At 40.4% G+C, this 12,167-nt stretch overlaps 1 protein-coding gene across 1 annotated transcript in view; it reads right to left on the bottom strand.

The window, feature by feature from the left end:
- Nucleotides 1–2,580: 2,580 nt before the first annotated feature.
- Nucleotides 2,581–12,167, bottom strand: part of rbfox1 (RNA binding fox-1 homolog 1) — a gene marked incomplete at both ends in the record, with an annotated part of 134,933 nt that continues 125,346 nt past the window's right edge. The window contains 2 exons of the mRNA XM_079177368.1: nt 2,581–2,703; nt 9,494–9,569. Coding sequence (XP_079033494.1) covers nt 2,581–2,703; nt 9,494–9,569 — 199 coding nt within the window. The remainder of the gene's footprint in view (nt 2,704–9,493; nt 9,570–12,167) is intronic.

The following is a 12,167-nucleotide window of genomic DNA, read 5'->3' as shown; positions in this document are numbered from 1 at the left end:
TCATGAGTAGTTATTGTTAGCCTGTATGTCATTATGAGTAGTTATTGTTAGCCTGTATGTCATCATGAGTAGTTATTGTTAGCCTGTATGTCATCATGAGTAGTTATTGTTAGCCTGTATGTCATTATGAGTAGTTATTGTTAGCCTGTATGTCATTATGAGTAGTTATTGTTAGCCTGTATGTCATCATGAGTAGTTATTGTTAGCCTGTATGTCATCATGAGTAGTTATTGTTAGCCTGTATGTCATTATGAGTAGTTATTGTTAGCCTGTATGTCATTATGAGTAGTTATTGTTAGCCTGTATGTCATCATGAGTAGTTATTGTTAGCCTGTATGTCATCATGAGTAGTTATTGTTAGCCTGTATGTCATCATGAGTAGTTATTGTTAGCCTGTATGTCATTATGAGTAGTTATTGTTAGCCTGTATGTCATCATGAGTAGTTATTGTTAGCCTGTATGTCATCATGAGTAGTTATTGTTAGCCTGTATGTCATCATGAGTAGTTATTGTTAGCCTGTATGACATCATGAGTAGTTATTGTTAGCCTGTATGTCATCATGAGTAGTTATTGTTAGCCTGTATGACATCATGAGTAGTTATTGTTAGCCTGTATGTCATCATGAGTAGTTATTGTTAGCCTGTATGACATCATGAGTAGTTATTGTTAGCCTGTCTAATCAATCATGTGCTGATGATGTGGGTTAAAGGATAGCTGGACTCTACCTCCTCATGTTTCTGTGTCTCAGTGACCGATGAGGACATCACTTCATGGACCAGGTCCAGCATTGAGGGAGACTGTGATGTCATCTCATCCTCACCGTCCATGTACGTCCAGCAAAAGAGCTTGTTGTCGCCACTGACGGCTCACATAGCTGTTGGACGTGTCTGATAATATTGTGGCAATAAAAGCTTTTTCTTGATCCAGCTTTTTATTCCGTCTCGTTCTGAAATCAGCTAAATATTCAGCCATGACTTGAACATCTTTTAGATAACAATAAGCTGTACTTTCTGTACTCCAACACAACAAACCGTGACAACACCTCCTCTCTCACGTTCCCACCGTTGTCTCCTGGGCAACAAGTCACATGACACAATAACAAAACAGGAAGAGTTGAATTATTTCCACAATGTTTCTAAGAACTGTGTGAGCCGTCAGTGGCAACAACGAGCTCTTTTGCTGGACGTACATGGACGGTGAGGATGAGATGACATCACAGTCTCCCTCAATGCTGGACCTGGTCCATGAAGTGATGTCCTCATCGGTCACTGAGACACAGAAACATGAGGAGGTAGAGTCCAGGTTGAACGTACCTTTTATGAAGGTTTTTATATCATGTTAACGGCTATGTTTTGGTGTTGAGTGTAATATCTGTTCGGTGAGATGTTAAGGAGGAACATCTGTGATGCTGCGTCAGTCAAAACACGACCTGTGGCTGGGATCATTGGATTGCACTGCTATAGAAACCGCTTGGGTCCAAGTTCAGTCGTTGTCAGCTGCTGATCCTAAATTCCCACCAAATCAGATGGACTGCTCATAGCTACATGTGCAGCATGTATTTTCAGTCTAAAGCTCATGCACATGCTAATCTGATTGGGCCCAGACGTTGAAGTTTGGTGGATGATGATTATATTTGACATATGTTAGAGATGGGATTTGGTAATTATGAGATAGAAAGTCAAACTTACATGGAGATGTTCTTTCTTTTTCAATGTAATGCAATGTTGAAAGTTACAAAACAAGCCTCCTCATGTAGCATTAAATGATATTGGGCTACAATACATGCAGTTTTCATGACTATGGAGACACTACATGGGATTTTGTCTCTTAAAAGAATAATTATCTTGGTTTGGCAAAATAAATCTGAGTAAATGACAGAAAGGTTGCAGCCACAAGTAAACGACGTGTTCTCATGGTAGATCTCAAGATGATGGACTTCATAATAGCAACAATGGCTGTTCTCAGCTTCTTTTGCTCGCAAAGGTTCAGAGAAGAACTTTTGGTCTATGTCCATGTTTTCAAAAGGCTCCTTGACTTCCTCAAAAGATTGCATTGCTAAACTGACAGAGGAGGTGCCAAAGAAAGCTGACACAAGTAACACAACACTTGACTAGCATAGTCACCATAACACTCTTACAAACAGAACAACCCAATGTGTGACTATGACCTATGTTACATAGTTGGAGTTTTATACAAGCCCTAACAACTTGAATCTGATAAATGTGTCATTTTTGTCCTAGTCAGCGCTCTAGCAGCTCTCTAATAATAGTACCATGGACAAAACTACAGCTGATAATCTAGGTTGAAATCTTTAGAAATTAAAAAACCACAATATCAAAATACACAGCACAAAATATCTGAGGTATAAGAGGAAAAATATCAGCTGTCATTTTATTCTTTTTTTTGTACTTCTCACTTAGGAGAAGCTGAAATGATGCACAAACTGCATGTATTGCATTACCCAGGCCTCCGTAACTCGTTCTCCCTGTAAGGGTTAGGGTTCATTCACTCACACACTCGCGCTCACACACACTTTCTTTCCGTCCTGTTGGAAGGTTGAGTATACGTTGGAGGTGTCGCTAATAGGGTGCGAAGCGGCTGTAGCCTCCCCGGTATATACTAGCCTGGAGAGAGGACAGCACTAGCCCCACGTCGTCCGCATGGCTCCGAGTTTTCGCATCTGTCAGCGGAGTGAACGCGTTCTGAAACAGACACACACACGCACGGACAAACACAGTGGTTCACCCGCACACACACACACAGGCACAACACACACAGGAGAGGAATGCACAAACACATTTTCATAGAAACACACACACAAACAAACACACACACACACACACACACACACACACAAGCCCTCATTAGCCTCTTTAGTCCTGCACACACTACAACTAGCGTTTCAACATTACATTACCGTTATTCCAGTGCAAACCCATGGGGGGGGGGGATGAAAAGACCAATGACCGGAGCAACCGTCATGCAGCAAGCACAGCGAGACGCTTCATGCCAGGGGTGCATGCCAACTGCTATGTGAAAGAAATCCAGTCAATACAACTGTGAACAAGTGCAGTAAAAGATCAAAGAAATCAAGTCTAAAGGTGATTTGAAGCAGAATGGGAACCAGGAGGGGCTTAATCTTGATGATGGATCGTGCTGGTTTTCACTGGGTGGAGGTGATGGAGATGTTGAGGCAGTTGCAGTATTTAGCAGCAGTCATTTTAGATGTATTAGGAAATGTGATTCATTTCTGTGAAATTCAGTTGAAAGAGAATGTTGAAAACAGTTCCCGCTGTATGTGTCCAGATGAAATTGCATTTATGAATCTCTTTACAAAGCTGTTCATCAGAGAAGGAGTGATGTTCTAACTGGCCAGACATTCTCAGTGATAGATGCTCCTACTTTTACAATGAATCCTGTGCGAATCGGCTCGTCTCTAATGTGTCAGGTAAAAGTTCCACCTCAAATTACCGACCATATGTCCTCAAAACTCAGAAGGTATGTGATAATATCAGTGCCTTGCAGGGGGAAAAGTATATTGAAGTTCTTGCCATTACTTCTACCTCAACCTTCATCACTTCATGTTGTTCTCCTTCATTCATCCCGAAACACACACGTTTTAACACCATATGGTGTAGAAGGACATTAGAAACACTTCATGCTAATTATTTTTCAAAAGGTGTTCATGAGTTTAAGTCGTAACTTGGAAACAACATGGATGAATGCCTCATCCCACAATGCTAACAAATAAACGGATCACATTACCTCCTTATCCGAGCGAACTAACTGTATGTTACTGACCTAATGTGTCAGCAGATGTGTTTTCTTGTTGAAATGTGAAAATCACGATGGTTCTTGTATGGAGGTTCTGGCAGGCAGCTGCTGTCTTCCTGGCACTGCGTACCAGCACTGGATCTTGCAGTGGTACGGAGTACCGGACCGTACGGGCCGTACTTTAACCCCTGCCACCGAGACAATCAGCACAATGGGGATTTTGGGTCATGTTTATTGTTTTCTCCGTGACTTATTTTCTGTAAAGAAGGAGGGTTCGCTGGCAGTAATCAATGGAAGTTATGACATCATTTTGGTTGCAGATTCCCAAGGCTCATCTTGCTCCGCAGCATGGAGGGACGTTTGCATGGGCACCAGAGGAAACGGTCTTTGTGAATATTATAAGACAAGTAGGCTGACATAACATAATGATATTTCTAATGCTACATATAAATATTTTGTGGTATGATATGTTTAATATGTTACTCTAGTCTTAAACGGGGGTAATGAATGAATGGCAGTTTAGCTGCCTAGAGCACAATCACGACTGTTCTGTTCCTACATCCTTTGATTTGCGACCATCCCGGATTTCCAAGCAGTTTCGCAATCACCTGCCACAATCTATCTTTCAATTCCGCATCTATGTATTCTTTCATTTTTCATCGAAAAGTGCTTTGTGCTGGGAGAGGAATGAAGTGAATCAGTTTATCAGATGTTAACGTGGCTCTGTGTGGTCAAAACAAGTCTCAACAAGACAAATGCAAAGAAACACAAAAACTCACAAACACAACCTGTCTGCTTCCAGACAGGGTGTTGATTTGGTGGTTATTTGTAGGATTAGTGGAACTAGATATCAACTGAGGGTGACTAGACCACTCAGCGGGCAGTGGCATTCAGACGAAACATCCCATCATGCTAGTTGGGACAGCTGAGTGTCTGCTCTTTGCATGGGTGAGGGTTGGATTCAGGGGCAGCTGAAAGGTGCATTAGTTCAAAGAATGGTGTCAGAAAGTTTTCATACCGGATGGGTCGGATAATTAGTGGCTATTTGTAAGACTAATGGAAGAAGAAAAACAAAACAAAGTACATCCCAAATGAGTATATTAATATACAGTATATATTCCTTAATTGCATCCAGGTTTGCCTCCCTCTTTTCTCTGCATCGTAGTCTCTATTTCTACGCATAGCAACACGTTTTTTTTATTTTACAATTATATGCATTTATTGATATTCTGTTTGTAAATAAAATGATTCATGAACAATGATTTTACTAGAATATCTTATAATGTGTAGAAATAATATATTAACCCAAATGTAGGTAAAGCGGAGAATAAGTCTTCCATTAAACGACATTTCTACCCAACGTACACGGATCCTCAGCCTCACATGTAACTGAATGGAAATGATGATATATAACTAAAATGTTTTTTTTGTTATATATCATCTCTCCTCTTCTCCCTAACAAAATGAAGAGAAACAGATTATTAAGAGAGAATATATGAAGAAGGTTGTGTATGCTTCTTTTGTTGAAATTGGAACATCCTTCAATGGAGCTAACTGGAACTATTTCCAGGACAAACAAGGAGCAGGAAGCAATTGGAATTGGGAAAATGTAATATTTCAGGACCTAATGATAGCTCAAATATCATTTAACAATAGTAATGGGCTTGAAAAGAAAAGGGAACCCAATTTGCGGTATGTTTAATATTGATATGCTAGCGATGTAGCCATACATAAAAACATAACTTATATATCTTTATTTGTCACACAACTTGCGTACTTCAGTAACGGCACTCCTGTGGTTATTTGAACCCAAACCACGATATTTTCCTAAACCTAACTAAGTTGTTTTGTTGCCTAAACTGAACTACGGCTTTTGTAGGAAAACATAAGAAAATGAGGAGGAACATTTTGTAAGATATTATACAAGAATGAGGAATATTAGGTGTAGCATCTTCGCTAAAGTCATTGGTGTATTGTATGGACACTTTAAACCTTATTTGAAGCCAAAACACAATGAGCGGTTCTGTTTGCCAGTAACTTTAAACAATCTTTCCCTCCAGTCCACTCAGCTTTCCTCACTTCTTTTCTGCTTCACCTCTTCCAGGAGGCCGCTGCTTCACGAGGGATTTAATTATCAAAATGACTAATTATTTCATTACCAGGGAGTGCAGGGTGAGGTGGTATCCACCAAATTAGAAATATAATAACTAACATGGACTGGGCTGCCAAAGCATGAAGGCATTCATCACCTTTTACAGGCGGGATTAATGTGTCATTTGGACAGCCGTTAGCAGCACAGACAATTCAATTAAGTTTAAGTGAGGAGATGTCAGCGCTGCAGAAAAGCTTATGCACAGCAACTGAAGAAGAGAATGGGGTGGGAGAGGGGGGGGGGGGGGGGCAGTATGGAGGCAACGAAGTGTGTGTGGAGATTGTGGAGTGCAGTTGGTGGAATTAAATATATAGCCAACAATGCAATTGTATATGTACGGATATGAACCAATGGACTAGAGAAGGCCTATTGATTGGACACACAGACACACAGTCAGCTCTGGTCTGCTCTGCCTTTTGTCAAAAACATCCGAACGGCAGACAAATCTTAATGACTTCTAATTACTTGATCTTTAATGCTGGCTGTTGGCATGTTTGGTGAGCTAAGGTACTACAACCCTGCACGTGATGAAAGTCAACTTCTTATGGGCTTGATTGGCACAGCTGTTGAAGGATAGGTTTAGATTTGTTCAAGTCCGTCTCAATACAAGGGCATCATTTCCACTGTCCCCCTAACGTCCCCCTCCTCACTCACCTTACAATAAAAACCTCTCTGAGCATGTCCTCTTACTGTCTAGCTGCCAGAAGGAGGATCTGAGTTGCTAAAAGTTTTGATTCACTCACCTGAGTCAACTTCAGTTAATATTGTACACATATCGCAGTGGGGAGTGGTGTGGTGAGGACTTAGCAGATATTTCGGCCTGGCTTTAGCCTTTCAGGCTACAAAAAAAGCTACCTCAGCGTATTTGTAAAGGTTGTCAGGGCTGTATGCTGCGCAAAAGGAGTATCTGCAGACACTATTCATGGCCCAAAATGCACTGACCACTTTGTCTCTCATGTGCGATCTTTCCTACAGTAAATTTTCTCCTAAAAAGAGGGTGGAATTGATCATCAGTCAGAGACCAAAGCACAGAGCTACAAATGGGTGTACCGGCCAGACGGCAAAGGGCCAACGGGTTATTCATTTTCGGAAGAGTGGAGGAGATTCTCACTCCCAACTTGTCAAATACCGCAGCTTGCTTGTTGGCCCTACACTTTAAAACTATGACGCTCTGCTGTCAGTTCTGGACGTGTCAGGGACTGCGTGTTATATCTGTTATCGATAACTTGAAAATGTTTGGATTTGTGGGTTGGGGGTTTGATAAACAGATTCATGACTGGAGGATTCCATGCAATTTTATTGATCCCCGCTCTTAAGGACGGATTAACTTAACGAGCCTTCCGGGCACAGGCCAAGGGGTTACTACCTGTTGGAAAGTCAGGGAGCTCAGTTGAAAGCACTGACTGCAGTGCTTCTCCAAGTGTCAGGATACCACAAAGAGAGTTGGAAAACACCGTCTGTTAGTCAGATCTCAGTTTCAGAAGTGGCGATGTAAATTCCATCCCGGTCGTGGAGCAGTGGATCAGCTCTTTACTTACAAGGCTACTGGAGGGGAGTTTGCCTAGTCCGGTCTGAGCTCATAGTGCTCTGTAGCCTTGAAGAAGGCCATGTCTCCCAGAGTTCTTTGGAAGTATGGGGTGCCAGTACCATTGCTACGTGGTTTGTATAACACTGTGACGATATTCTCTGCATAGATTGTACAATTTCAGTTTGAGATTGGATCTCTGCTTTTTTTCCAGATAATATAGTTGTGATGGCTTCGTCAGTCGTCAGTCTTGGAGTCTTGTTCACGTGTGAGGGTAAGATGGAACACAATTAATGCAGACGCTGTACCACACTGCTGTTCAGTTTGAAGGTGAACCTTTCAATTTACCAGCCAATCCAAATCTCACCTATTGTAATTATAAGAACACAGATACAAGGCAAACTCATTTTCCTTGAAGAGGTCAAACCCCAACACTTGAATTATATGGAATAACTTAATTGCTTAATGGTGCAACATAGCGGACTCTAAGTTAGAGTCCGCTATGTTGCACCATTATGTTTCTACAGAAGCCCAGAATGGACGTACCAAACACTGACTCTAGAGAGACTTTCACGTTGTTACGTAGTCTGAAGGCCATTGTAGTTCTCCAACACGCTTGGTACGGGAGGAGTGGGGAGTTCAGTTGGTGGCAATCTGCAGCCTGACCACTAGATGCCACCAAATCCTACATACAGGTGCTTTAAGACCTACAATATCCTACTAGAGTCAAGCATCAAGCAGTACTGTATCAAGGTTAATTTAGTTCTAAAAATGTGTTGTTTACCTTGGCATATGCAACAGTTTGTATATCTTGGGAAAAGTAATTCCTAATTTTTCTATGAAAGTCAGCACGTGTGCATTTCCGCCCATTACATGCATCTTTTCAAAATAAACTCTGTCTTCACAGGAAACTACTCAGTGTAGGCAACAAAGCTATATGGTTATAGTTTTAGAAAATAATCATGAAATATTTAGGTTTAGGCAACAAAACTAAATAACTACGGAAGTGCTGAAAATATATTACGTAAACTACGTGAGAAATAAATCAACGTTGACTTCACATCGAGAACGACCTGCAGTCTCCTGGCTGAAGGATGCTGCCCTGTGTGGCCTTTTGCATAAAATGGATGCAAGCTAACTTTATGAAACTCAACAACCACAAATCTGAAATCCTCATCATTGGCCCCAAATCACTAAACAAATCCCACCACAACTTCTCCCTCTGCATCGATGGCACCACTGGTCCTGCTTCCACACATTTCCGTAATCTTGGTATCATTTTTGATCAAACTCTCTCCTTTGAACGTCATGTCAGTCACATCACAAAAAAACGGCTTCTTTCATCTCAAAAACACCGCCCGTCCACGCCCCTCCCTCTCCTCCTCAGCCACTCAAACATTCATCCACGCCTTCATCCCCTCTCGACTGGACTACTGCAACAGCATCCTGTACGGTTCATCCACCAAAATCATCACCAAACTACAAGACATCCAGAACTCAGCTGCCCGTCTGCTCTCCCACTCCACCAGAGACCACATCACCCCAGTCCTTCAGAACCTCCACTGGCTCCCCATACAGCAAAGAATCCAGTTCAAGTTCTCCTCATCACATACAAAGCCCTTCATAACCTCGCCCCTTCATACCTTTAGACCTCCTGCATCGACACGCTCCCAACCGCAACCTCAGATCCGCCAACGCCAACCTCCTTACCCCCCCTACTCTTTTAAATTGTATGATATCTAAGAATTATGGCCAATATTTGGCTAAGGCCACAAAAACCTTATCAGGCTTATGTTGACGATACAACCCTGCACGTGAAACACCAAATGCAATGATTGGTCAGTTAGTCTCACTCCACTCACGCCTGTGCACCAGGTGCAGCTCTAAACAATGTAAATACAAGCAGGTGACGTGCAAGACATGTAAGCTTCATTTGAAAGTGTATTTTGGAGAAACATTGTATTTCATAATGTGGGATAATGCACGATGTGAAGAGGACCAGAGATGGAACAAATATGCGTTGCAGGCACGATAGTCTTACCATGGCACCAACGCTGTATGTGGCTGCTGGAGTGAGTGTGTGGTTGTAGGGGTCGGCAGCATATACCCGTCCGTAACTGTAGAAATACATGAGATAGTAAAGGATGGTTAACTAAAATTCCGTCTTGGCAGTCTAGCACAGACTTAAAATGAGTTCACATTAGTTATGTCTTGTTTATTTACTAATTATCTGGGATATACATATAAATATAAAGGCTGGTTACACTTTATTTGTACAGATACATGTAATTATTGAACTATCGCACCGACAAAAAGTCACTAGGATTTATGATTATTAAAATCATAATGACGATCAAAGTCACTGAGAATTAGCACATACTGTACATCTGCAGCTCTAAGCTTTATATGTACAGTATATATTTGATCTCATTGTTCTGCACATTGAGACTCATTGATAATTACACATGATAATTATACCTCCCAGTACAAAAGTGGTGGTTTTGCTATTCTTCATATGGAAGTCCATGTCGATTGTGAAAAGTAAGAAAACAACATCAGAAATACAAACCTGGAAATTAATGAAAAGTTTGGAAGAGTCCCAGTTAGATAAGTGAAATTTCTAACAACCTGAAATAAGGGGATAGTGACCCATCCTAAATGAAACATATGACTGCATTCCCCCTTTATTTGTAACTTTTTTATTTGTTTGCGTCATTGCTAACCCAAAAAAGGAACACAGACAAAAAACAGGTTCAGACAATATCGGTGGATCATTTCAGAGGTAGAGGGTAAATGTTGCTAACAGTTTAGCCTTCTACTAAAGCTAGCAGGAGGCTAGCACATGGCAATTAGCAACAATTTATCTCCATATGTAAAAGGTTTCGCCGATATTGTAGCTAGTTCGAGCCCGAAATCACAGTGTGACATCTCAAAGAGCTTTTCAAAGAATAAGGAAGGGTAATTCTATGTTACGTCATCGGAATTAAAAAAAACAATCAGGATGATGTTTGTAATGAATGACTAGTACTAGTACAGGTTACTGTATGAAGGATGGTGTTAAATGAATGACTAGTACTAGTACTGGTTTACGTATGAAGGACAATGTATGAAATGAATGACTAGTACTAGTACTGGTTTACGTATGAAGGATAATGTATGAAATGAATGACTAGTACTAGTACTGGTTACTGTGTGAAGGCTGATGTTTGTAATGAACGATAGTACTAGTACTATCCACTTTACTTGTTACAGGTTACTGTATGAAGGATGGTGTTAAATGAATGACTAGTACTAGTACTGGTTTACGTATGAAGGACAATGTATGAAATGAATGACTAGTACTAGTACTGGTTACTGTGTGAAGGCTGATGTTTGTAATGAACGATAGTACTAGTACTATCCACTTTACTTGTTACAGGTTACTGTATGAAGGATGGTGTTAAATGAATGACTAGTACTAGTACTGGTTTACGTATGAAGGATAATGTATGAAATGAATGACTAGTACTAGTACTGGTTACTGTATGAAGGATGATGTTAAATGAATGACTAGTACTAGTACTGGTTTACGTATGAAGGATAATGTATGAAATGAATGACTAGTACTAGTACTGGTTACTGTGTGAAGGCTGATGTTTGTAATGAACGATAGTACTAGTACTATCCACTTTACTTGTTACAGGTTACTGTATGAAGGATGGTGTTAAATGAATGACTAGTACTAGTACTGGTTTACGTATGAAGGACAATGTATGAAATGAATGACTAGTACTAGTACTGGTTACTGTATGAAGGATGATGTTAAATGAATGACTAGTACTAGTACAGGTTACTGTGTGAAGGCTGTTGTTTGTAATGAACGATAGTACTAGTACTATCCACTTTACTTGTTACTGGTTACTGAATGAAGGATGATGTGTTCATATATAATATTCACATATAATATTGTAAAATGTAGTTCATGGCATGAAACCGTATCAATACATACATCACCTTTTTATTTAAATTGTGTGCTTTCATCAGGGAAAAAATGTGATTGGAGGTGACAACATGGTGTGATGATGGAGGTCCTATAGTATCACAATGCATAAAAGCTAGGTGTGGTCACAATTACAACAGACAAGACCATTATGAATTTAAAAAAAGACATCTGGGGAGAATGAATGTCCTCAGAATTTTATGCCACAATTAGCCATTTTGCTTATGAGTTTCAAGAAATAGGTAATAGGAAATTCCACCTATCATCAAACATGTGAATGGTTCACCCTCTGGGGAACATGAACATATTAGGTAATTCTTATGGCAATCTGCAAGTTAAGATGTGATATTTCCTCTGTGTACATATATTCTCTTTGGCCTGATAGTGGAAGAAAGCCCAGGAAATCATTCAAATAATCCTTTTAGAACATTTTCCAACGCTAACTCCATGGCAGTCTGGGCAGTTGTTGTGGACATAATGTGGACCAGAGCTTTGAGCGAACCAACATTTGACTTGTCATTTTGTGTCCACCTCATTTGTACAGACCCAGACAATTTAGTAATCCCGAGGGTTGTGATTCAGTCTGAGGAACAGTCAGAGGAGTAGAGCTCACACGATGCAGAGAAAGAATTAAAAACAACAGAGCATGACGAAAGTAGACCAAATAAATAAAACAATACAAGAATAGAGGATCAATGAATGTTATACTTTTAGAAAGATAGAGAGAAGCAGTGTT

Source organism: Pholis gunnellus (genome assembly GCF_910591455.1).
Source record: "Pholis gunnellus genome assembly, chromosome: 17".
NCBI classification, from domain to species: domain Eukaryota; kingdom Metazoa; phylum Chordata; class Actinopteri; order Perciformes; family Pholidae; genus Pholis; species Pholis gunnellus.
The sequence above is the reverse complement of the archived record's forward strand: the minus strand, read 5'-3'. Positions and strand labels throughout refer to the sequence as shown.